Source organism: Semicossyphus pulcher, unplaced genomic scaffold, assembly GCF_022749685.1.
Source record: "Semicossyphus pulcher isolate SPU_LCO1_2020_fin unplaced genomic scaffold, fSemPul1.0.p SCAF_11, whole genome shotgun sequence".
NCBI lineage: Eukaryota > Metazoa > Chordata > Actinopteri > Labriformes > Labridae > Semicossyphus > Semicossyphus pulcher.
In genome coordinates this window covers 15,761,202-15,787,618 of record NW_027211615.1, presented here as the reverse complement: position 1 = coordinate 15,787,618, position 26,417 = coordinate 15,761,202, and the positions used below count along the sequence as shown (strand labels likewise).

The window sequence follows — 26,417 nt, the reverse complement described above, 5'->3', positions numbered from 1 at the left end:
GCTCTAAGGATGAACACAATACTTTGAATTAATGCTTTAACATCATATCAAACTTTAGGGTTTTTAAAGCCCGAATATCCTGACATGAAACATTTGTTGTAGACAAGCGGTCTACTCTTCATCCGTGTCGTCCGCTGCTCCAGAAATAGTGATGGTGCGCTCCTGTGTGTCGCTCTCATACGTGTCCTCGTCTGTCTTAACTGTTCTGGGAAAAAAGGGCAACAGGTGGAGAAAAAAGATTTTTTCCTGCATCAGCTCTGTACTAGTTATTGATTTTGAACTTAAAAACATTACACGATAGACATTCTGTCACCCTCTACCTGATGAGGAGAGTCTTCCTCTCAGACGTCTCAGTAGCCTGCTCCTCACTCAAGTCATCATGGGAGTCTGACGAGGCCGCCTCACCTCGCTCTCCGCCAGCACCCAGAGCTCCATCGATTTTTGAATTCACAGCAAGGCCTGATGAGCTTTCACACACTGAGACTGAAGCAGAGCCTGAGGCAGCGTGCGTGCTAACACCAGAGGTGAGATGCAGAGCTCCACTCAGAGACAGATTATGGACCATGGTGCTCAGGCGGCTGTCTTCCCCCTCGATCAGCTTCCTGACAATCAAACAAAGAGAGGAGGGAAGTTGGAGCAAATGTTAGTAACAGTAACAGGTTGAACTGGCATTGAGCTTTAAACAACAGGACATGTGTGACTGACCTGTAGGTGGTGATCTCAATCTCCAGCGCCATCTTTACATTCAGCAGGTTCTGGTATTCCCGCACCAGCAGAGCGATCTTCTCCTTTGTCACCTTCAGGTCCAGCTTAATCGCCTCTATACGCTCCTGTTGCACATGACAGAAAGCTTTGTTTTAAGTAGTCTCAGGTTAAAAGACGGAAAGAAAATGTCTGCTGAGCTGCTGTGTGACCTGCATGTCCTCCTCCTTCTTCTTGTGTTTCTCCAACGCTTCAACAATCTGAACCTCCAAGTACTCGTTCCTCGTCTTCAGCGCCTCAAGTTCACGTTGCTTGTTGAGAATCTAAACAGACACATACACATGTAGCTTTTTCTAAGATATGGTCGAATTCACAATAGACGAGAATCATACTCACGTCCTTCTTGTAGCCTGCGATTTGCTCCCTCAGACTGCGGACACTTTGGACGTGTTTGTTGGAGGCGTTGTTCAGGTCCTGAAACTTTGAGCTGTACCAAGCGTCCATTTCCTGGAGAGGAACAAACAGTAACAGTTAAAATCCACGCCCAATACGAGTAAAAATGAATTAAATACCATAAAAAAAGAGGCCCAGACTTGTTATAAGAGTTAAAGCGAACATGACATGGCTTCGAAGCTGCACCCTACCTGCAGGTTTTTAGCGGCGATGCTGTCATACTGTGACTGTATCTGTCTGAGAGCGGAGGAGAGGTCCGGGAGGCCAAAGCTCACTTCCACCTTGGAGGTTGCTGAATAGATCCGCTGCATCAGCTCCTCGATTTCCTTGAAGTGAACCACAAACAAGCAGGGTTGACAGAAAAGCAATACATGCGGCACTGACACAGTGTGGCCTGTATCTAAAATTATATACATCATGTATTTAAGTTCCAGTCTGCTCCACTAGTCACATCTTTCACCTTTAGCTTCCTATGAGCGTCACACCTTGCTGCAAATTACCATGTTTACAATCTTACTCACTCGATCCATCAGCAGTGTCTTCGTCACAGTCTAACCTGTCATAGCAATAATTACCAGCCAATTAAACCTTTAATGATAAAATGAAAGGCATCCCAGTCACCAGCCGCTGACTCACAGTCACAGTGTAGGTGAACAGACGAAGCATGTGTTACCTCCTTGTGAACTCTCTGCAGGAAGGCCAGCTCGACCTCCAGCTGCTCCTGATGTTTCTCCAGAGCGATCCGAGCTGAGGTCGCCTTGTCCACATCCTATGACAATGAGTCACATGCGGTTCCAATGGTTTCAGTCAACTATGTTCATCAGCTTTTATAATCTGACTAAATTTGAAGTTCTAAAAAGATTTTCCCACTGTTTCTTACCGGACGGAGAACCTCAATGTCATGCTCCGTCTTTTTCCTTGCCTCAACAGCCTCGTCGTATTTGGACTTCAGCATCTCAAGCTGTCCCACCATCGCCTCCTTGGCTGACAAAGACAGATCCTGTACAGGTAGTTTAATGGGAAAATACAGCAGATAATGAAGTACTGAATTTGCACCATTTGGAACCAGATCACAAACCATGATCTCAACATGTTGTGGGCCTGAGATATGACCTCCCTCACCCTCTGGACTCTCATCTGCTCGGCGACCCTGTTCAGATCTTTGAGCTGAGACTCGTACAGCTGCCTGAGGCCTGATGGCCGGACATGGCGGCTCTTCAGGGCCTCAATCTCAGCCTCCAGCAGCTTGTTTTTGGACTCCAGGGTTCGCACCTATGAAAAGAAACACAGGAGACAGACAGTATAAGATGTTGTGAGTTAAACATGAGCATGATGTGTCCGTCTCTCTGAGCTTTATCCTCTTGCCTTTTCAATATAAGCTGCCAGGCGGTCGTTGAGGGCAACCATCTCCTGCCTCTCACCGGTTCGAGTCATCATAAAAGCCTGGTTCTCTGCTGAAGCCGCATCCAGGTCCAGTTTTGGCCCAAATCCCATGGACATACCAAAGCACAGTGCTCCCATACTCACACTGCTGTAGACACCACAGAAGAGTGCGAGTAAAGAATAACATCTAAGCAGCAGTTGATGATCTTTTGGATAGTAGCTCAAGGGTGAGATTTTTTGCCCTTTGATTTAAACTCACCTGGTCATGCGAGACTTATTGGAGATGGACCTGCGCCCCATCGACCCTCCACCCCTGGTGAAGCTAGCAGACCGGTGGCGGGTGTCCCTGCGGGTGGGAGAAGGACTGGACACCCGGACCTGGTAGGCATTAGAGGAGGCCATGGTGCCCTCGAAATGCCGGCGGTATGAAGACATCCTCTCTGGACTGCGACTCATGTTGACGCTCCTGAAACTGCTAATACTTCAGCGTAGGATTGGAAATGGGCCACTCATATCCTTTAGTCTGCGGTGGGGTTTTTATATCCTTCTCAGCCCTTCCCTAAACACTACAGAGGAATGTTGAACCTCCCCAACCCGAGGCTGAATGTCCCTCCAAACATTTATCAAGGTTACGTCAATTAAAGCTCCTGTGAGGAACCTTCAGTTTGTGTTGATTTTGGCGCCCCCTGTGGACAAAGCCATACCTCTTATCTCTTGTCTCTCCTGTACATGCTTAAGTGGTGGTTTTTAGCTAAAAATCTCTCTTCTTTCTTTCTTTAACAGTCATATGTGTCACTCACTTCCCCTGAAAAATGTAAAGATAAGATATTGATTCCCAGGGGAGAAATTCGGGTGTTACAGGGTATTATTAAAAAAGACTACTGTACATTAAATCAGAAAGTGTTTTGGTCATTTCAAAATGTAGTCAGAAAATATCTCCAAATACCTTTGATTTTCTAAAGGCGGAACGGACATCCCGGAACTATTCTCGGTCCGTCTCCTCCCGGAAGGTTTTTGGCGTTACTCTCGTGTCTACTTAGCATCCCCCTTTGCCTGTGTTATCTACTTCTGTGTAGTAAAGTTGTATCGATTTAAAGTGTGCTTCTCTACCTCAACTGCTGCGATATGGCGGGAAACTTCTGGCAAAGTTCTCATTAGTAAGTTTTTATCAAAATGTTGACGTGTTACGGCTTTATTTTGTAAATTACCGTCTGTGTTGTGAGGCCTGCTGTTAGCTGTGTCGTACGTCAATGCTAACAGTTTGTTATTGCTACCATATGAAATAGCTAACATTATTTAAATAAACACGGGGACAAAATATAATTGAGGCAAAAGTCGTTATAAAAGCTTCAATTATCCCTTCCATATCTTTTACACTGTGCGGCAGCGATATTAAATCTTAACGGTGGTTTGTGTTGATACAGCTGTGCTACCTGCCAGCCTGGCTGATCACGGTCAGACTCACGAGCGAAACTTTGCGACTCTGTAAATAATATTTGTATTTTTTCCGTCAAAGTCTGCAGTGGGTCCTGGACAAGCAGGACCTGATGAAAGAGCGCCAGAAGGATCTGAAGTTTCTTTCGGAAGAGGAGTACTGGAAGCTGCAGATTTTCTTTGCCAATGGTATTGTTTACATTTCTGTTTAACATATTTTATCGCAGATATATATATATATAAATATATATATATATATATATAAATATATATATATATATATATAAATATATATATATATATATATATATATATATATATATATTAAATGTTGTGTAATTTTACTGTTTGCACACGTATTTCTTTACTATACAATAAAAATCTGGCTATTTTACTCTAAGTTACTTACACTTTATTTCTGTCTGTTCAGTCATTCAGGCTTTGGGGGAACATCTGAAGCTGCGGCAGCAGGTCATCGCTACTGCAACTGTCTACTTCAAACGCTTCTATGCCAGGTGAGGAAGCGCCAATATTTTAGTATCAATAAGTTAATAACACTACTCACTAAAACACCTACTAAAATCCTGCTAAATCTTCCTATTATTCCTGTTTGTAGGTATTCCTTGAAAAGTATAGATCCTGTGCTCATGGCTCCCACCTGTGTATTTTTGGCTTCTAAAGTTGAGGTAAGGAGGCTTCTTGCCAGGACGACAAGAAATGATTTCTCTTTTACACTCGAGCCACAAGAGGCTGCTTTTAGGGGTGTTTGAGGGTTTGAATATGAGAGGGCGATACACCACCTTGCTCCTTATGCAAGAGCCCGTCGTATATGTGCTGTTTTTTTTCTGATCGGAGCTTAAGCATTAATGTCCTTTCAGGAATTTGGAGTTGTGTCCAACACCAGGCTGATCTCTGCAGCAACATCTGTGTGTAAGTGACAATCCTTAGTGATGCATTTTCAAAATCTGAAAGCACTACAAGCCTCTTAAATGTATTCCACAGTGGGGACAGTATAATGACGTTTTATTTTTCTCAAACAGTGAAAACAAGATTTTCCTACGCCTTTCCAAAGGAGTTCCCTTACAGAATGAATCATGTAAGTAAAATGTCTGTCAATGTACTGTTACCCAGCGTGATTTAAACAAAGTGCAATGTGAAAAATATTAAACAGTTAATGTGCCCACAGCAGATAGATAAGTAAGGTCATAACCCTGCTCGAAGTCTAAGTACACAATTACAAACAGAAATCCTTATTAAGATGTGTTTGTGTGTAAGAAATTGACTGTGGATCAACGATGCTATGACTCAACCACATAACTGTATTCCTGCTTCCTCTGCAGTTATTTATGCACTGCTGTGCGACATTACAGCATACCGAGAATCCCTTACACTGTGTCACAGTGTTGCCATGTTAGTCTCTACCAATACGTGAGATTCCACAACTAATGTTTGCAAACCTCTGATAAAAGTTTTGTTGCTTTGGGAGATGGTTCTGGCCTTGGCTGGGGCGCATTCATTCAGTGCAGCATTTCTCACCCTGGTGTTGAATGGTGTGAACCGCCAGCATTTTAATTTATCTGTAATCTCCAGTAAGTTGCCAGGACGTCAGCAGGGCTGTTCTGACACGCTGCCTGTCCTGGCCGCTGTGTAAATTATTATTTATAGTGAGCCACCAGCGAGCGATAAAAGGAGGGAGCGGTTCACACAGAAGAGGATGAGTTAGCGGGTCGCTGCGACTCCTGCAAGCAATTTTACAATCTGCATGTAGAGTAATAGTGATGATGGCACGGAGACAAAGAGGGGTAAACACAAACATTTTACTATCCATAACTTATTTTATTTAACTTGCTTTTTAAAAAGTAGTTAAGATGAAAGCCCAACTGATATGGGAGTTTTGAGACATTACCTGTGTGACAGCATATTACACCAATATGACTATTCTTATTTAAATGAATGACTTTATTAAATTCTAATTAACACTGTCATACATTGTTAACCAATTCTAGTGTGGACCATTTGTCTGCTAAACTTTAATGCTCTGCTATGTGTGACTGCAGACAGTGCAGAGAGTATTATACTATTAAATCAGAGCTCGCTTTAGGGGACAGAATAACTGATGACCACTTTTTGACAGGGGTGGGAATTGCAGGGTAACTCGCAATACGATACACAATACGTGGCCCACGTTAACAATAATATCACGCTACAGCGATTCTGCAATTATTGATATATTGCAAGACAATCATATAATGATACATCACGATATCTGGTTAACTAAAGAATACAAAACGCCCCTAAAAAGGTAAATTGCAAGATTAATGTATTTACTCACTGCAATTACTGTAAAATTCAGAATATAAGTCCCACTGGAATATAAGATGCAGTCTGATTCTGGGGGTATCCCAGAAGGACAAACGTTTTCTAGCTACTTATTAAAAAAAAAAGTTTTTACAAGTTATTTCAACACTATTTATTTTCATTTAAAACACATTCCAAAACGCACAAATTACAGACTACCATCTGTTTTCACCTTGTCGAGTTTGAATCCTGCTAGCTAGCAGTGCTGTAGCTAGCGGTAGCTGGCAGCCTACGATAATGAATTTTGTGAAGGTGGCGGCTGCAATGCTGCTTGTGACGGTGCATGTCCGTGACGAAGTGTTAGCAATAATCAATCGCTTAAAACCGTGAAGAAAACAGCACCGCGGCATATTGTAAATAGGAGACTTTGTGGCAGCTTGGAACCGGAAAAAGTTTAATGCAAAGGTGTGATGCCACCACTTAACAACCGATAAAGATAGATTATAGCACCATCGTCTGGGTAAAATAGCGTAACACAATAACATACCTCTCTCTGCATTTTATACTGGTATATTGGTCGCAACAGTATATAGGACGCAGCCCACTTTTTAGATGAAAAAAACAAAAAATAATAAAAACCGTAAGTGTCAGTTTCACAGAAATGAACACATACTGAGATAAAACAACATACGTGCGTTTTCAGTCTGTAAATTAAACTTACAGAACTGTAGAACAACTGCTAAAACAAATTACGACTTTGGATTTGAAAATGGCGAGCGTGCTGCTGTCCGACTTTATCCCGCTGTCGTCTTCTTCTTTAATCCTGCCGTCAACTTCTTCGGCCAATCAATTTCTGTTCATGTTACCCTCATTCATGTCACAAGCGTCACCGCGAGGACTCGTGCAGTAGTGACGCAGTGAGTCAAAACTTCAGGGAAATATAAATAATTGATATTCGGCCCCAGCCTATCGATAAATGTCTTGCACGAGTCAGGACAGCGATATATTGCCATATCAATATTGTGTCCCACCCGTACTTTTTAATGACCCCATGTGTTGTTTTCTGCGTTAAATGTTCTGTAAAGAAAACGTTTTTACAGCAGCCGATATCAGAAACATAAACACCCTTCATGATATGTCTGTGATAGACACATAGTGGCCCAATAATATCAGCCGTCTCATATATCGGTCAGGCTTTAATAAGTAGTTCATATACTAAGACGTTTAGTCCTGAAGTGCCAACACGAGTCATTTTCATGTAAAATTTCATATTTATATTTTGTGTGTTTTTTTTCAAATACTCTGAAAACAAGTCCAATTTAACTTGTCTGATCTGTTGAACACAACTTTAATTTGTGGTTTTTCAGATATTAGAATGTGAGTTCTACCTTCTGGAGTTGATGGTGAGTGGAGAGAGCTTCATATCAAATCTGCTGTACTGTAGTCTGTGTTTGTGCACCACTAAATTAGACTTATTGTTGATGTCCTCTCTTTCTCAGGACTGCTGCCTGATCGTGTACCACCCCTACAGACCACTGCTGCAGTATGTGCAGGATATGGGACAGGAGGACATGCTGCTGCCCCTGGCCTGGTACAATGCCGTCTGCATACATGCTGCTTGTCTCATTTGTGACAGGAAGTTATGAAAAAAGATTCAACACAACTAGATATATCTGTTGTTAGAAGGCTGACTCTGTCTCTTTCTGTTACAGGCGAATAGTGAACGACACATACAGGACTGATCTGTGCCTGCTCTACCCGCCCTTTATGATCGCCTTGGGTACGATTTGTCCCTGTTCATTTGTTATCGCAGGTATTTAATGTAGTTACCGACTTAAATCAAGATTTATTAGCTGTAACATGATCAGTTTTTTTTCTTCCTTTCCCCCCCACAGCCTGCCTCCATGTGGCCTGTGTTGTGCAGCAGAAAGACGCCAGGCAGTGGTTCGCAGAGCTCTCAGTCGACATGGACAAAGTAAGAACATCGCCTTGTTCTCAGGAGGCTAGATATTTACTGTTACAGTTTGCAACCTGACCCGACTTAAAAACATGATAGAATAATATTAAATAAGGTTATAAAATACTTGAACTTTGATTCAAGCTACAGGAGCTGTTTTTATAAACATCACTGCACCATATTTAACAAGGGAACCATGTTTCTTTTTGACTATTCTGACATCCTTTTTTTGTGGAACAGCTGCTGATCAATATAACTTGTGTGTGTTTCCTGTCAAGATCCTGGAGATTATCCGAGTCATCCTGAAGCTCTACGACCAGTGGAAAAACTTTGATGACAGAAAGGAGATAGCTGCCGTGCTGAACAAGATGCCTAAGCCCAAACCTCCTCCTAACAGGTAAACCTGATCCGGTTCTGTGTAGGGATGGGGATCGTTAGGATTTTATCGATACAGATATTGCTTATCGATACTGATACTTATCGATACTACTCTCCATCATTTGGTGTAAAATACAGAGACATGTCTTTATTAGGGTGTCTGATAATGTGCCTCTGGAAGGAGGGTTGTAACTTGGGTTAAGGGCTGTGGTCCTCTTCCTACAGTAACAACAGTTAACATTAACAGTAAATGTGGTAACAGTAACAATCATAAGCAATATAAAAATAGTTTCTTGGCTGTCATGGCAACTCAAAAATGTACACTTAGAAGAGCTATCAGTTGCTAGCGTACCTAAACCAACTGGACTGTAGTGAATTAAATCTTTTACAGTAAACTTTGCGACAGCTCTGTGACATTCTGCGGGGTTTTTTTAGCGATGGATTTTGGTGTCTGTCTTCTGCTAACGTGACCCCCTACAGATGAAGCTGGGGCTTCTGTTTGACGCTGTCTCTGGATTAATTTGGAATTTAACTTACTTCAGAAGTCCTAACAACCTAAGTTAGCTAACAACAGTGACTGAATAACTACAGGCTTATTTATAAGAAACGCGTTTTAACTGCATTTGTAGTTTGGCTAATCCAATCTGCAGCGTTGCTATCGGAGCCACCGGGATCTGGAGGCTGCACTGTGGACGTACTACCAGTAACGCTAGCAACAGTGTTAGCGTTAGCCGCTTTTCAAAATCTGTGAAACACGCTGCACTGTTTCCTGAGGTTGCTTTTGTTACCACCTTAAGACGCAACTACCTTTTTACTTAATTTGAACGAAGGTGCACCAGAGTTAAGTTTGGTAAAGTGAGACCAAACCATTGAACGCTTTGCTTTTTCCGCCATAGAGATGGACTAGACTTTCTCCAGTGTGAGAGCACAACAATGCAACATCACCGCCTGACGCCAGCGGCTTCGTCATCAGTAGGGGACAGACGCCAGCTACGTTAGAATGAAAGGATTGAATATAAATTACGTTAAATAAGACGGAATGTTAACGTTAAATACCGATGGGAGCAGTTTGTCCATGAGCTTACCGTTACTTTAGGTACCGACCAATCACGTACCGGTACCAAAAAATACCGGTTCTTGATACCCATCCTGAGTTCTGTGTGCACAAATGTTGTTATATACAGTACATACATGTTTTGTTTTATAGATTCTTGCTTTTAAGAACACAATATACATGAAATAAAGTTAATTAAATGTTTGAAGCTGCATTCACCAGATGTCTTGGTGAATAAATGTCTTGTTGTAATGAGATCATGTCGTAAGGAAAACTACCTGAGAGGATTCTACTGGATGTGATGAATCTAGAAATGATACAATTCCCCTGACAGCTATCTTATCCATTGTACTATCATGAGACACAAAGAAATGAAGTCTCTCGCAGCTCGTTTAAACCTGACACTCTATAATGCATCTGAATGAGCGGAGTGTAATTGCTTCCTCCATCTGTCTCCCTGTTTCTGTCTGCAGTGAAAGTGACCAAAGCTCCAATGGGAACCAAAGCAACTCGTACAGCCAGTCTTAGCGCTGCGTCTGTGTGTCTCCACGGGTGTCCGTAATGTCGACGTAAAGATGGCCGGATCTTTTTAAAATGTGTCAGCTGAGAAAAAAATGTTATTTCAGAGGATCTTTGAGCGACGCCTCAGACAAACTCTCTAGACGCGTGTCTTCACTTCCTCCTTCTCTTGTCATTATGGGTGTATGGACTGATGGTGAAGAGCTGATCTGTGATGACAGTTTTGTCTTCACGATGAGGCTCTCTGCTCTGCTCCAGACTTGAAACTGAACTAAAACTGAGGAACATTTGAAGGGGGGGGGGAACTGATTGGAGGACAGATGTGATGGTTCAGTAGGAACCTGTTTTAATGTCATTGTGATGATCCTGACATCCTTGAACAGCCCAGAGGAGCGAGTGATGTCATGTGGAGCTCCGTGGGATTCAAGAAAACTTGATCAGAAGTGTGTGTGTGTGTGTGTGTGTGTGTGCAACGTGTGAGTGGCCAGTCTGGGTGGGTTTTCATTCCTCAGGGACTAAAGTAGTCTTTCTTTGTAACATGATTTGTTCCTGTGCAGTCAGAGAGTGGATCTGATTGGCTGTGCGACTGTCATGTGATTGGATTCTCTGTGAGGTCTGTGCTGGTTGATCATGAAGAGGGGCTCAAATTAACTCTCTAAATCTACTTATTTACTGTTTTTTAATCATGACAAGACCACCTCCTCCCTCCCATTCCCTCTGATCTTTTGTAAATAGCCTTAAAATGATTTTCATTTATTCTATCTTGGCTGTTTTTTTGCTTACTTATGGAAAAAGAAAACAGAAATCATGAACTCCGTACTTCTGTTGCGGATGAAAGAGCCCGTCTTTGTTTCACTGTCACGTTTCTGTTTGCCTGCTGCAATTGTAATTATTTTTCAGTTACTCTGCTTTAGTTGTAGATGTAATGTCTTGTATAAAGCTTATTTTGTATTTGTATTTTGTTTTAATTTGTCATTTGAGTAAATGCAAATTACATTTGTTTGTAAAGTTTTTGTTGTACTTTCATATTTTTGATCCACATTTACAATCTGTTTACTCACTAAATGGTGGCAATATATGTGTGAATAAACGTGTAATTGTCCCTTTTTGTTGAGTAAGACGGTGCGAGCTGTGTGTGGCTGTTCTCAAAAGAAAGTGCTCGAAGCCTTACAACATTAAAGCTGCTGGTTAAAGAGAAACCGCCTTTTAAAAAGCACATTGTCCACATGTTGGGGTGGATTATGTTGCATTTCTTGTATACATCTTTAAATACTCCCATGGTGGCTTTCTGTACAATATTTTATTTTTGTCACTATTGGAAAAACATTGCACAGGCCTACTTGATGAAAAACACAGAAGCCTCTGAGGCAAGTTGGATGCAGCCTTGTTCTGGTTTCCCGTCTGGTATTTTCCAGCCCTTCAGCAGGCTCCATCTGTTACATGACTGTTCACATGGACAGGCATAACATTAAAGGGCTTCACCCAGCCTAGATATTCCTACTAGTTATGTCTAAAACATTCCCACAAATTGTTTTATTATAACTTGAACGTTTCCTTTTGTCTATCATTTAAGATAATAAAACGTATGGTGTGTAAAACAAGGTGGTTCCTCTTCTGTTTTCAAGCTGTTATATCATGTTTATAAATACAGTATGTAACGGACTCTGGGGAATCTTGCAGCATGTTACAAAAGCCATGTTCAGTCTCTTTACCTAACTTCAATGTCACTTTAATGCAGTATGGCAGAGGTAGGACCCCTAGTGGCAGATGCCAAGAATACGTAACATATCACATACTTGTTTTCATATTTAAAAAGGGCTATATTTTATCTTGGAGTTCATGCGGACATAATGTTAGGGTTATTATTCTTCACATTTTCTCCCGCTTGTTGTTAAAAAATTATGAACTATTCCACTGAGTAATATTATATCAGAGGACTAACTGTCGTTGCCTCTAGTTGTTGTTACCATGGGGTGCAGGCAGTCCTCGTGACGTCACTTAACCTACGTGAAGTGAGCAGAGACGAACGTCAAAAACATCAACGGACTCCTTCAAAATAAAATCCCGCAATATATCTTTTACAGTAGGGGAAGAAAATACCATAATAAATACGTTAAAGCCTGACCCGTGATTTTCTGTATACGGTCAATGAAAATTCCGATGTGAGACAAGTATTTTTATTCAAAGATTACATTTTGTTACGGGGATAATACTTTGAGAGGAAAGTGTTGAAATTACAAGCAAAAAATACTTTGTAAAGAGTTTACCAATGTAAAGAGACAGCCAATAAAAAATACTTTTCCGTACAAAAAGTATGTTTTGTGTTATTCAGTATATATATGTGTGTGTGTGTGTGTGTGTGTGTGTGTGTGTGTGTGTGTGTGTGTGTGTGTGTGCGTGTGTGTGTTTTACTAGTCTTTTTAGGCCTAAATAAGCTATTTACTCAGGCCTATGCTTTGATATTGATATGATCCTATATTAAGCCTTGCATTTTGCTGACAAAAATCCTGTCTTGCCTGTTTTGGCTAAAATAGATTTGATATGTTTCTGTACAAGATTATCATAATAATTTGCAGCCATGGTTGTAGCTGTTGTACTAATATCAGACCCTCCGAATATCTGCAGTATGTAGACTGTCATCTCTTTGTGCTTATCAACTGTAGCCCATGATTGTTGATTCAAACAATCACAAACAAAAGGGATTTGGTTAGCCCACAATGTCGCAACACATAATCCAAGACTCAACTTTTACTTTGAAAGCCACAACCGGAAGTATTGTTTATTTATCTGACTCGACAGTGACAGAGGGGAGGCTACAGTCAGCGAGCTCCGAGCGGGCTGCGGAGGATGTGGACCCCGCTGCGGGGACGAGCTCCGGGCGGGACGCTAGTGTCCAGTCGGCTGTTCCTCGCCCGGTTTCCCCGCACGTGCAGCCGTATGCACCCATGAAGCCCCCGCTGATGAAGCCCCGAGCTGCCAAAGTGAGGCGGAAAGTGGCCGGAGACAGAGAGCATGTGTTGGCGCGTCGGGTTTGCCTGGACGCGGTCGTGTGTGGTTGATCTTGGCCAGAACCAGAGCTTCTCCTCCGGCCTGCTGGGCTCCGATGAGACGCTCTCGTTTTATGGGTACATCATCGCCTACCCACTGCAGGACTACAGCGGGATCATGTCGGCTCTGGGCTCGGACTCGTGGTGGAGGAAGACGCTGTATTTGACCGGAGGGGCTCTGCTCGCTGCTGCTGCCTATCTGCTGCACGAACTGCTGGCCATCAGGTACCAACAAACACAGAGGAGGCAGAGTAGAAGCTGCGGGGCTCGGGCCTCCTGGGCCGGAGAGAGATCGATCTGAAAACAGCTGATCTTACTCTGATCGTATTTTCAGCCCAAATCTCGCAGGTCTGCTGTATTTTCACTGGGGTTTGATATTACTTAATCTTGTCAGGATGGGCGGGGTGAGAGCGGAGTCAGTGGAGAATAAAGAATCGTGAGTGGGTGGATTGTGATGTAACGGAACCCCCCACCCCCAATCCCCTCCTCATAAACACACACATTAGGCCGTTTCCATCTTTATTGGCTTATTTTTCTGAATTAATGCGGCCTATCTCGGGGGTCATGGCTGAGGCTGTGTTGTGGTGTGGTAAAAACGATTACAAAAGTGTTTATATTTCCATTGTTGATTGTTGGTCTGCCGGCCTGTTTCGAGAAGCTATCTTCTCATAAAATTGGATGTTATACACAGTGACAGAGGGTCACTTTCACGTGCCTGTATTTCAAGGACGAGGCGACATGATGTAAAGGTTCATCTTGTGTGTTCGCTTTATTTTTACCCCCCTTTGCTACACATACACACACAGGTTCCGGAGGCTGGTTTCAATGTAAGCACTGCAGATATACAAAAAAAACCCCTGTAATGTGAACAGTCGCACCAAAGCCAAACAATGGTTTAAACAGGCACTTTTGAGTGAAAGGAGAATATGTTGTGTTTAACATTATTGATTGTTCATTGGTTCATTGAATGTGTTGACCTTAAAGAGGCTCGGGTTACCTGCAGTCCAAGGCCCACTGTTTATGACGATTCACAGCCCTGCAACAACACAGGGACTATCAAAATAAAAGTCATAGGGTGGGCAGTGAACACACCTCTTTTTCTTTTCTTTTTTTTGTGTTGTTATTAACATTACAAGAATGTTTAGATGATGATGATGAAGTGATTTTATCTCAACTGAAAACAACATCCCATGTAGGCCTTTATTATACCGGTGTATACAGTATACCGGCTACTCATAGCTGTCATTAGTTTGGGGTCGATATTTCCACGGAAATACAGGATGTTCGTTGTGCGGTAAATATTCCTTGGACGAGGCTTTCGGGACAAGTCCTTGTTGTTGTTTTTGTCCAGTCTGACGTTAAATATTTCACGTCTCTCTCTCTCTGTATGCTACGCTTTATTTTCCGGTACCCTCGTGCCTTTACATGAAACAGCAATTAGTGCAACTGAACCAGGCTCTTTAACAGCGCGCGAGCACCACTCTGACGTAGACAGCTCCTCCGCTCTTAGGCTGACGTTTGCTTTGACGGTTCAGCACCTCACACTGTGGATAGCTCCCCGCAGTTCTGCATTAAGTCCACTTGAATTAGTTGCCGTTTTGTAGGCCTGCCCTTGTCCGTAAAGTAGCCTCCAACAGTGTCCGTGAATGCACCATAATCTCTCGCAAGGGTATGATTCATTATTTTGACATTGCAGTTTCTCCCTTGGCTTGGATGGATGGCCCAGGGCAGACTATCACTCAGGGCTAGTTAAAGGACATGGGTTGCAGATCATTGATTTATTCAGTCAGTCATATCATAGCCAAATCCACACCCTACACTCACACATATTTCAACGCACTTAGGTTAGCTTAGCATAAAGACTGGAGACAAGGAGAAACAGCTAGCCTGGCTCTTTCCAAAATTCTTGAGTCTTGTCTGTGAGGTTAGCCAAAGACCAATTCCTTTTTTTACAGTCAAGGTTTTACATGGATTAAGTAAGTGAGATGTGTTTACTAGTTAGTGTTAGAGGTGCTAAATATTTAGCAATAAGCTAAACTAACAGGCTGCTGGCTTTAGCCTTATATGTATTAAGCTAACAGACATATCAGAGTGCTATCAGTCTTCTCATCTAAGTGAATAAGTGTGGACTTGTGAGGACTTTGATTCTGTCCCCAAATGCACTGCTGTGAGAAAGAATTAGTTCCCATGGCATGAGCACTACAAATACACACAGTTTGTTTATTCACGCTTCTCCTTCTGTGTGATCTGCAGCTCTGTTGTTCTGTCTGTCACACAGAAAGGAGGAAGAGCTGGACTCTAAAGATGCCATCATACTCCACCAGTTCTCCAGGCCCAAATCGGGCGCCCCGTCCCTTTCCCCTTTCTGCCTTAAGATGGAGACCTACCTCCGTATGGTGGACCTGCCCTACCAGGTACAGCTGGGGTTGTATATTTATCTTGATTTCATTCCAATCTAATTGCCAATAACTTTTATCTATTCTTCATTTTTAACATTTTCTTCTTTGGTCTTCCTCCCTCGCTCCTCTCCATAATCATTTCATGAATCCCTTCCCACTTGCAGAACTACTTTGATGGGAAGCTTTCACCACAGGGAAAGATGCCGTGGATCGAGTATAACCAGGAGCAAGTGTGCGGCTCTGAATTTATCATCGACTTCCTGGAAGAGCGTCTGGGCGCAAGCCTCAACAAGAGCCTGACGCCACAGGAGAAGGCTGTGTCTCGCGCCATTACCAAGATGGTGGAGGAGCATTTCTACTGGTGAGGGACTAGTGGAGTTCAAACTGCTCTTCTTTTGTTGTTATAGAACAGGAGATAGAAGGATTGATATTTTGCATACAGTCTATTGTATTTGTATAAATACAGAACTGTGTGTTTGTGCTGCAGGACCATAGCGTACTGTCAGTGGGTGGACAACCTGGAGGAGACCCAGAAGATGCTGTCGGTGAGCGGACCACTGAGCGACCTGCTCAAGTGGATTCTGAGTCACCTGACCGGCGGGATTGTAAAGAGGGAGATGTACGGGCACGGGATCGGACGCTTCTCTAAGGAGGAAGTTTACGCCCTGATGGAGAAAGACATGCGCACTTTGGCCACGCTTCTAGGTAAAATATCCTTAATACCTTCAATCTATAAATAATGTAGCTCACCAAACGGAAGATCTACAGTACTATAAATAATACAACAACCCGATCACCTTAAATCTACCCATGTGAAATCCTTTATTGCAGCACATTAGTTTTTCTGCAGCACGTATTAGGACATTCACTTTCTAATTGGGAGACTCTGTCACAGTTTGTCTCGCCTCTGTGTTCCTCTAGTTTCCCCTGGAGGCAGATCAGCAGCTTTATTGGGAGAGTGAAACCACTGCAATGGTTTTTCAATGTGTGTCTTGAGAACTATAACATCGACATCATGTTTCTACATGTTAGGGGGCAGCAGTGTTTTCAGTGAAATGGAAGGAACGCTCAATACTGACCTCCTGAGGTGAAAACGTTGCACTGCAGTCTAGAATCAATACATAACCTCTGGCAGTTTGTGCTGGGGGATGCAAAACAGAGAGATTTGAGAGCATGCAAGAGGTGGGAAGTGTTGTGTGCCCACTCAGGTTTCACAACCCTAAAGGCATCGATCGATCTCTGAAGTCTTTCATTTTGTGGCCAGAAGCAATTTTTCCCCTTACGGTTTCCTTCCATGTGTATGTTTTCTGTACATATGTGTGTGTTTTTATGTCAGAACTTAAAATGACATTGCTATTTTATGTAGCCATCGCATCTTTGATCTCACAAACCAATGTCCCAGTTGGAAATACAGCATGTTTGCATCCAAACAACCGTCATTGTAGATTAAAGCAAAAACTACCCGTTAAAAGTGAAGCTACGGTCAGATGACAGTTATCTGAGCAAAGGAAATCACTGCCCCGGCCATTAAATAGTCCCACGTTTTCTTTTTGTTGTTTTTTTTCACTCTCACTGTCCTGTTTATTGTCACGTTATTTCACCAATAAATAAAATAATAAAAAAATAGTCCCACACATAACCTCTAATAAAACCCAAACACGTTGTTTATGTTTGCTTTTTTTTTTTTGCAAGCATTAAAGGGCCAGTTCGCCGATTTTCAACCTTAGTCTTATCATGCTATTATGGGGAGCTAATATGCTAGAAAAAATACAATTTCGCTCTGTGCCTTTTGAGGACGCTATCCGCTTCTCCAATGGGCCCTGGAAAACCTCCACCAGACTAAAACGCATCATCTGGTGGAGGCCAGGGAGCTCGCTTAACTACACTTCCTCAATCTAGGACGCCCGACTCCGATGTCATGTCTCGTTCAAAATCGTCAGGTTTGAAATGTAGACTGCAGACCTGAAGATCTTTTAGACGATCCACCGGTATATTCTCATTGTATTTCTGATTCTGAACCGCTCTGGAAAACAGTAGTACTTCACTCCAGCGTTTCTCGCTGGGCCGTTTCTTTCAGAGGGAGGGGCGCAATGCACACTGGGTGTTGTAGGAGTGTAGAATGGGCGAAACCTGTTTGTTCAACTTTCTCCACAGCTATGGCGCTGATTGCTTCTATTGATTACAGAGAACACCAGCTTTGACTGACAGTGGCTTTCACCAGGGGGAAATTGCTCCTTTAAGCAAACAAAATACATAAATACACAATAAATGTATATTTTAAACATTTGGACAATGCAGGCTAGCCATTTCCTCATGTTCTCAGTATTAATGCTAAGATAAGCTAACTCACTGCTGCACTGTATTTACCATACTCACAAGAGAGTGGGATCGATTCACTTATCTAAATCTTTGCAAGAAAGTGAATTTGTTGATTTCCTCACAAATTTTAACCACCCCTTTAAGAGGAGAAGAACATCGACACAGGATATTTTCATGTTGTTATTTGACACATCTGTCCTTGTGTGCTCTCTAAGGTGATAAGAAGTATCTTATGGGCTCGAAGCTTTCAACAGTAGATGCTGCAGTGTTCAGTCACCTGGCCCCCGCTATGTGGACGCTACCAGGAACACGGCCGGAGCAGCTCATCAAAGGTGAGTTCACTGAAATACAAATCTAAACAACCAGTTTTCAGCCCGTACTGTGAAGTATCATCTGTTTCTTCTCTTAAATGAGGAGGACAGTTTGAGATTTATTAGCTAAGATCTTGAGATATCAATCACAAAGACTTTTGCTGCAAGGCCAACAAAATAAGATTTAATTTGTGTTGTTTACAATATTGGATAATAAGATCATAATGCAGCATTTGTATCATGAAAAGCTGGTGCTGGTTATTCTGGATAATGCGCAGACCTTACTGAGAATCATCATGTATTTTCAAGATAGTTATAATATCTCATATAAGATATTTTTTAAGAAGACATTGAAATGTATGCTTGGATCAGTAGACCTTCAAATCAACAACAGGAGCTAGAATGTGAGTGTTCATATCATATCACTTTATCACGCTTAGTGTCGGTAAATGGGGCAGTAGTGTTCTGCACCATTTAGAGTCAGGGAAGGGAGTTCTGACAGAGCTCCAATAAAGTGCGTTACAGTAGTCCAAGCCTCGGAGATGAGAATAACCTGATTTGGCAGAGTTCCTTCAGCTGAAAGCAGCATGACTGAACCGTTTCCACTTGAACCTCAAAGCACAAATCTGCATCAGAAATTCCTTTTCCGACAGCCTGATGTCTAACATCTCACTGCGAAACAGGCTGGTAGATTTTGACCTCAGAGATGGCATCATTAAATTTTAAATGATGGGTTTTGGGATAGCCAACATTTGATATGAATATCGCAGGCAAAGACATTATCTCAACTGCTGAAGTTACTGCTTTAGAGAGGAACATGCAGTATAACTCATTTGTGCCCACCTCAATCCAAATATGATGTTACTTGCGACTGTAGGGTTTGTGCCACACTTGTTGTTGTGTAATATGTGTAAAATATGTGTCAGATGATATAAGAAAAGATATTCTTTTATTGTCCGCTTGGGGAATTGTTTTCTGGACTCAGTATGTGTAATTGTCTTTGGTGCTACTCTGTTTCCATGTTGATTGTTGTTACTTTATGTTTTTTACACAATAGTACTTACTCAATATGTGCAGCATTTCAGTCCAAGACAATTTTCCCTATAGAGACAATAAAATGTATCGTATCGTATTTTATAGTATCGTATGGTAGGGTATAGACAATATAGGTACAATCAGTATTATTGCCTAACATTTTCAGAACACCTCACCCACTCTGCTCTCTGTCCCTGCCAGGGGAGCTCATCAACCTGGCCATGTACTGCGAGCGAATCCGCCGGCGCTTCTGGCCTGAGTGGTTTGTGGACCTGGAGGACTTCTGCTACTCTGACAGCATAGACGGCAGCAACTCGAACTCGAAACTTCCGGACCTGGGCCTCTACTCTGGCACGGACACTTTCCAGGACTGTACGCACACACACACTTCGCACACTCACGAGCCGCAGGACCCGCCGTCGCCCGACAGTGACCCTACAGGCCACTCGCTGTATGACTCGGACATGGACACGGAGTGCTCTGAAATGGACCAGCTCAAGTGTTGACAACAAACAAATGCATAGTACACACCACATATAAACGCACAACAAGAGTTGCGTCCTACCTGCACACATGCCCCGTCTCTCGTTGAGTAGAGAAGATTTGGGGAGTATTTCTGTGTCAGCGGAGACCGGGAGGACCTAGAGGTTCAACCTGCACACTGTAGTGGAGGAACGATGGCAGTCAGGGAAAAGGGGGTGAAAAATACAGCAAGTAAAATGGATCAAAAGTGAGGAGACAGCAGAGAAGTTTCAGTGGAGGGAGAGAGAGAAAAAGGCAGATTTAAAAACAAGAAATCAGGAGTAAATGACGCCCCTGCTGAGAAACTCCTCCACGTCTTCATCTGCAGTTACAACTTCCACCTGTCCCGTTGTAACCGTCGCAACTACGTGTGCACGTGTCCCGCCGTCGTCCCTCGTAGCAACCCCGCACCACTCAGCCTTGTGTGTGTTTCGACTAATTAAACCCGTAACGCCTTGTGTTGAACGACAGCGACACGTAGGGAACTGTACAGGATTTATCCAGTGTACATATAGAAATGGATCTGAATTGATTCTCAGATTTAATAGATAGAATATTTGATTATATATGAGTATAAATAGTATAGATAGCGTGTAGAAATGTAGAGTCATCCCCTCTGTGTAAATACTGTAGGTGTTTCTCCTTTAAAATCCCTTCTGTGTTGGACACATCGACCAAATCGTGTTATCAAAGTCCATGCGAGGACCCTTTGACCTCCTGTTCTGTACGTTTCTGTCTACACAAATGGGATGTTACAGTAATGCCTGCTGCCCATATCTAAATAATGCATTAAAATCTAGTAGAGGAAAATTTGTAGTAAATCGCAATCTGCCATAAGCACTTTGAAACGATATAAATGATTATTTTGCCAAAAAAAAAAAGCATTTTTCTCCCACATTAGAAGCATAATATGAGAACATACATTGTCCAGCGCCTGTGTTTTGTAGCTTTAGGTAGAATAGACACATTCAAGCATTGAGAGCGAGTTGAACAATCACACATAGATACATACACATAGATGAAGTAGATATAAACTGAATGAAGGTGCATGGCTGGTACGTGCCAATCAAAAATCTCCCTTTACACCTTATGGTGATTATATTGTCTACATTTCTTTATTCACTTTTATGTGTCTTTTTTTTCGGTGACTCTAGCCATAACCCTCCACACAAAGATGTAGCCGACTAAAAGGAGTTATTTAAAATGATGGATTGCTCAGAGGAGGTTGCATGAAGCAATAACAGAACAGACACCGATCCGCTCATCTCATCTTTAATGTCAGATTCTTTGTATTGGGGGTGTGTAACGATGAGATGCAGGTTTTATGTGTGTTTGTCACTCAGCAAATGCACAAACCAACATATCGTGTGTTAAAGCTTCGACTATGGCTGCAAGCAAGGGGTGTACAGTACGTGTGCGATGAGTCATCCTCTGTGTGAATGAAGGCAGAGTGGTGACGTGTACACAGCTCAGCAAATCCTCCCTCACACACACACACTGTCATGATTTTGATGTTGTTCATTTAGATGGTGGAAAACGAAAACAGTTACAGTGTGGTTCTTTTATTGATGCTGCTGCTTCTTATTCACTGTCCAGCTTAAAATAGTGTTCATGATAGGCTTGAAAGAAAGATTTTTCACAGGGCCTGAAAAGAGATAGACCTTAAGATTAGCTTGGGTTAGCAAAACTAGCTTAAGGCCTTGTCACACCAGAAAGTGGTACGGTGAAATAATTGGCGCTTCTTTGCTAAAAAAAAAAATCTGCTACAAGATTGGTGACACAGTGGCAGGTTACTTGGTGAAGCAGTTTAGCTAGTAAGCTAGCTGTATCTCGCTAGGAGGCTGCGCAGCTAACAATCATTGAGCAAGCTCGAGAGCCCTTTAACTTAGCTCTGTGCTAGCAGGGCAAGTTCACATGTAAACCATCAACTTCTGTATTATAATTGTCTGCAAATATTCCTCTTTCATGGAGCAGTAAATACTCTAGCACCATTCCATTATATTTAACAACCTCTGTCAAACAGCTAATAAGCTACAGCCATCTCCATGTTTGACTCTTTGGCTCTCTGTCTCTAAAAAGACAGCTTGATATTTTTCAACAGCAAAAGTTTGTTAACTGTATCTTAATAAATCTGCGCAACTTGTGCTAAATTTCTCTTCTAGAAGATTGGTGGCTGGCTACTTGTAAGCTAGCTGTTTCTTGCTAGAATGCTGCGCAGCTAACGGTCATTTAGCAAACTCGAGAGCCCTTTAACTTAGCTCTGTGCTAGCAGGACAAGTTCACATGTATTTGTACCATCAACTTCATATCATAACTGTCAGATATTCCTCTTTGGTGGAGCAGTAAATGCTCTGGCACCATTCCATTACTGTATATTTAACAGCCTCTGTCAAACAGCTAATGAGCTACAGCCATCTCCATCTTTGACTCTGTTTCTAAAAAGACAGCTTGATGTTTTTCAACAGCAAAAATTGTGCAGGTATCTGATGTTGAACTGCGCTAAATTTGCAACATCTCTTCTTCTAAAAGATTGATGAATGGCTACTTGTAAGCTAGCTGTTTCTGGCTAGGAGGCTGCGCAGCTAACAGTCAGTTAGCAAACTCGAGAGCTCTTCTTTGCTAGCAGGACAAGTTCACATGTATTTGTACCATCAACTGTCATATATTCCTCTTTCAGTAAATACTCTGGCACCATTCCACTATATTTAATAACCTCTGTCAAACAGCTAATGAGCTACAGCCTGCTCCATTTGTGACTCTCTGTCTCCTAAAAGACCGCTTGATATTTTGAACTGACGTTGAACTGTTTTAAATCTTTAAATTGCAGCCAAGTGTAACCACTTTAAATGCTCATGTGACCAGGCCTTAATGCAAATATACAGCATGTGTATCATTTTTTCGGCCAATAAATGTCGGGAGATCAAATGAAAAAGTGGATACAAATGTGTTTGAGAAATTTAGAGGTAGTGTCTCCAATGCATCATTTGTCCACCAGAGAGCACTGACAAGTTTAACTCTACACATCTTAACCCCTGTTCTTTAAAAATCAGAGATTAATGCATTAGAAAATATTGTTTGCTGGTATTTTTAAAACTCAAATATTTATGACTCAAAATTCCAACATCGGTCAGGCGCTACTTGTGGAGATGCTGCAGCGGGGGGAAGTTGTAAAAGGTAGCCTCAATATGTAGCATTGCATTGTGAATAAGAAGTAACAAAATGGCATCACAAGGTTATGAAGACGTTTTAACACTCAAAGGTTTTGGTGAAAAATGTGATGATGTGGTTTAATGACTGCAGAGATCGCAGCTTTTTCTCTGTGGCTCCTTCACTTTAAGGCTTTCTGGGTTCTCGCTGGACAGAAAAACCAATAAAATATCAAAAAGTTGGGCTCCAAATCAAAGCCTCAACCCAGCCTTTATTGAGGAGGACTTACTGCAAAGTCATTTCAGCACGAGCATATTGTGTAAAACTGAGAAAAAATGAGCTGAAAACTGTTGTTTTGTGTCTTAAAAGCCCTCGCCTGCATGTTCTTGCCTTCTTTTTTCAGCCTTATGGACACTGACTCCTACAGCGGTTTACTTTACATCAGTGCCAGAACATGACTTATGTTTTTATATGTCATAGTAATTTATTATATTTTATTTAAAGCTTTACGCCTATAAATGTTTTTTTAATGGTGGATGTGCTTGATGCAATGATTATTGTTCATTATTGATATCGTTATTTTGCACTTTTCTTCTTATGTTTACATGTGACAGTTCCTGTCAATCAATCATTGTATTGATCTGTGTATTAGTGCAATACTGTGCATTCTTTAACTTCCATTGACACTGCATATCTTCACGTTGCCAGTCATTGCAGTAATTGCATGTGTTTCCACGTTTTGAGACGTCATCTGGTGAATGTTATATCATAAAATCAAGAGCATTGTGTCAGAGCTTCATGTCCAGTTTAAACCATAAAAACATTTGAATACCAGACTGATCGCTCGAGCTCATATCAGCATGACGAGGTCAGTTACCTTGTTCATCAGCGTCTCCAAACCTGTACAGTTCCTTCCAGTCTGTGGTCATCTTCATCTGTCTCAGTGTCCCTCAGCTGTTAAAGGTCAAAGGTCAGGGGTTCGGCCCTGTGTCATGTGTCCGTCGCTCCCCTCATTGAGATTTCTGCTTGTAGACTTTTAGAAGCCATATTGCATTGTTTCGTGGTGTTGTGTGTGTGCTCAAACACTTGCGGAGTCTCATCAAACTGTAAATACGACAACCAGGGGGGCTGAGAAAATAAAAGCAAATTAACATGCGAACGTGACCTAAAAGAAAATGCTCTGTAACATTTAAAAAAGATTCTTATGAATGTATCAAACATAGAGATAAAAAGCTGTATGAAAATGGATTACTCGTAATATTTCATTAAATATAGCTGTGGTATTTTCCTCTTGTTTTGTCTCAGTTATTGTGGGCTTTTATTTTGAAATCTACCTAAGAATAAAAGGTGAATCTTTTAGCTCTGTTTCAGCGCTTACATGTGGGTACAGTCTGGCATATATCAGTGTCCTAATCCCTCTCCCTCTGTGCTTGCTACCATATGACAATACTAAGCCCACCCAACACTGCAGAAGAATTAGCTCCCTGCCCTTTTCTTTGTGCTGAAAGAGAGAAAAAAGGAGGGCAGAGAGAGAAGAAAGCAAGTGGTGGGAGTGCAGATTCAGAGTTCTGAGAGTGTGTTCGGGAGAGAAAGGGGAGAGAAGACAAACCGTCAGGAAGAGATGAAAGATCTTTGATGACACTGCCTGGTTGTGTTTCTGCAGCCATTGTGCACAAGAATCCCTGAGAGATTCTTTCCACACAGGCCGAGGAGACGATTCAGAGCTGACAATGACTCCAGCGTGTGAAGCAGCGCTGGTGAGTCAGAGATGGCGTACAGTGTCAGAGGCAGCAGCTGTGTGAGTGTGTGGCTGTCTAACACGTGCCTGTGTGCATGATGTGTGAGGTTGGATGTTTTGTGCTGGGAGGAGTGAATGTGCCTTTGTGTTATGTGTGTGTATATTTATGTGTGTGTGTGTGTGCGCGTGTGTGTAAAAATGAATAATGCAAAGGATGCCTGTGTGAGCGTGAGGGCCGGGAGGAGGGCAGATGGTCGCCTGCTGATAGGACAGAATCCAGGCAACAGGGTCCCACAGAGAGCTGGGTTTAGACCTGGCTAAACACACACACACACACTCACACACACACACACACACACACACACACACACACACACACACACACACACACACACTCACACACACACACACACACACACACACACACACACACACACACACACACACACAAAACACACAAATATTTATTCTTTCCCCCTTTTTTCTTTCTCTAATTGCTCTCTTTTTTGCCACAAAAATCTAACATACTGGCTCAGATTTCAAAATAAAGCGCATATATTACAAGTTAAATTTCGACTATTAAAGACAGTATTAATACAGAATTTTAAGCCTGTCTTTGCCTATTTTTTTCTAGCAGTTTAGAATTTTATTTTTATTTTTTTTGTATCAACATAAGTCTTCATGAACCATAACTAATTGACAGGGCTATAGCCAGGATTTTTAAAACATTGCGGTCATGAGATCCTGACGCCACAAAAAAAAAATTTCTTTAAATGTTTTTAACGATTTGAGCTGTTCATTATATTTCCTGCTAATTGTATAAACATGTAACATACACATTCAACGTTCTAAATAACTGCTTCTTTAAACTTTCCCTTTACTTAGTAGCAGATTATTTTATGTGAATGTATTGGAAATAGGCCTATTATTAGGAACAGACCTTCAAAATAAAATCCTTTTACCTCCCAGCATACAAGTTAGACAAAACTGAAAGGTTCAAAAACCTGTACATACAACCGAAAATTATATTCTGGTATTTTAGTGGAGATAATTGTGTAAAACTAGTGTGTGTATGTGTTTAACTGTAGTAGGCCTAACAAACATCCTAAAGGTTTATAAAACCCCAGATGAAAAAAGAGGGCATAACCCAGGCGTGTTGCCTTGAACAGCAGTGATGGTCCTGCTTATGGACTATAATAAAGTATTGTTACATAAAAAGCTTCCAACCTGAGCCTGACTTTAACCTGCTGACAGCCACTAGGGGGCGTCAGCGGACTGTTTGTGATTTGACCACTGATCAGACCAAACAGGTAATAAAACACAAGATTAGATCATTGTAAAACAAAACACAAAAGGCAAAGATGCACTGAAGAATATGAAAACCGTAGTTGTAGTTGGTAAAATTACACGAAAAAAAGTCTACGGCAACAATACATGGTCAAAAATGTCTGAAACGAGTATAAGCTTCAAATGTTAGTCTAAATTTACACTGCGGTCTCTTCAAAAGAAAACAGGTCATTATATTAATATTTACGTTTTCTGTGTGTCTGTACACATATTAAGCTTTTCTGTAATTTTTAAATTATTTTCTAGAACATTGAAACGATACATAGTGCTTTTGTTTTTGTCATTATTTTATGACGTAGCCTATTAGAAAGGCAGCAAGCCTGATTTTAGCCTACATAATACAACAAGAATTGTAGTCTGTAAGGCATCAGCAG

General features: G+C 41.8%; 3 protein-coding genes across 3 annotated transcripts; 2 read left to right on the top strand and 1 right to left on the bottom strand.

Moving 5' to 3' along the window:
• Window positions 1-111: 111 nt before the first annotated feature.
• ngs (notochord granular surface) lies at window positions 112-2,994 on the bottom strand. Its single transcript, XM_069657722.1, has 11 exons — window positions 2,798-2,994; window positions 2,521-2,686; window positions 2,278-2,427; window positions 2,036-2,155; window positions 1,829-1,924; window positions 1,347-1,481; window positions 1,099-1,209; window positions 915-1,025; window positions 706-830; window positions 321-602; window positions 112-205 (listed from the first exon to the last, which is right to left on the bottom strand). Exons 1-11 carry the CDS (start codon window positions 2,992-2,994, stop codon window positions 112-114), a joined length of 1,587 nt encoding a protein of 528 aa, XP_069513823.1.
• A 597-nt stretch (window positions 2,995-3,591) lies between these two features.
• Window positions 3,592-11,280, top strand: ccnc (cyclin C). The gene is made up of 12 exons (XM_069655813.1): window positions 3,592-3,695; window positions 4,055-4,161; window positions 4,403-4,487; window positions 4,589-4,658; window positions 4,851-4,902; window positions 5,013-5,068; window positions 7,638-7,673; window positions 7,770-7,861; window positions 7,983-8,050; window positions 8,166-8,245; window positions 8,506-8,624; window positions 10,133-11,280. Exons 1-12 carry the CDS (start codon window positions 3,664-3,666, stop codon window positions 10,185-10,187), a joined length of 852 nt encoding a protein of 283 aa, XP_069511914.1. The 5' UTR covers window positions 3,592-3,663; the 3' UTR covers window positions 10,188-11,280.
• A 1,702-nt stretch (window positions 11,281-12,982) lies between these two features.
• faxca (failed axon connections homolog, metaxin like GST domain containing a) lies at window positions 12,983-24,238 on the top strand. Its single transcript, XM_069657471.1, has 6 exons — window positions 12,983-13,450; window positions 15,504-15,639; window positions 15,789-15,985; window positions 16,112-16,329; window positions 18,159-18,275; window positions 19,491-24,238. The coding sequence occupies exons 1-6, from the start codon at window positions 13,191-13,193 to the stop codon at window positions 19,793-19,795; spliced, it is 1,233 nt and encodes a 410-aa protein (XP_069513572.1). The 5' UTR covers window positions 12,983-13,190; the 3' UTR covers window positions 19,796-24,238.
• The last annotated feature ends 2,179 nt before the right edge of the window (window positions 24,239-26,417 follow it).

What these genes read in the sequence shown, in the direction of transcription:
- ngs (XM_069657722.1), bottom strand. Translation starts at nt 2,994, where the DNA reads ATGAGTCGCAGTCCAGAGAGGATGTCTTCATACCGCCGGCATTTCGAG. An exon ending in TGGCAGCTTATATTGAAAAG is followed by an intron (nt 2,428 to 2,520) that starts GCAAGAGGATAA and finishes TTCTTTTCATAG; the next exon opens with GTGCGAACCCTGGAGTCCAA. An exon ending in ACATTGAGGTTCTCCGTCCG is followed by an intron (nt 1,925 to 2,035) that starts GTAAGAAACAGT and finishes TCATTGTCATAG; the next exon opens with GATGTGGACAAGGCGACCTC.
- ccnc (XM_069655813.1), top strand. Translation starts at nt 3,664, where the DNA reads ATGGCGGGAAACTTCTGGCAAAGTTCTCATTA. An exon ending in TTCTGGCAAAGTTCTCATTA is followed by an intron (nt 3,696 to 4,054) that starts GTAAGTTTTTAT and finishes TTTCCGTCAAAG; the next exon opens with TCTGCAGTGGGTCCTGGACA. An exon ending in GCCCTTTATGATCGCCTTGG is followed by an intron (nt 8,051 to 8,165) that starts GTACGATTTGTC and finishes TCCCCCCCACAG; the next exon opens with CCTGCCTCCATGTGGCCTGT.
- faxca (XM_069657471.1), top strand. Translation starts at nt 13,191, where the DNA reads ATGTGTTGGCGCGTCGGGTTTGCCTGGACGCGGTCGTGTGTGGTTGAT. An exon ending in CACGAACTGCTGGCCATCAG is followed by an intron (nt 13,451 to 15,503) that starts GTACCAACAAAC and finishes TCTGTCACACAG; the next exon opens with AAAGGAGGAAGAGCTGGACT. An exon ending in TGGTGGACCTGCCCTACCAG is followed by an intron (nt 15,640 to 15,788) that starts GTACAGCTGGGG and finishes TCCCACTTGCAG; the next exon opens with AACTACTTTGATGGGAAGCT.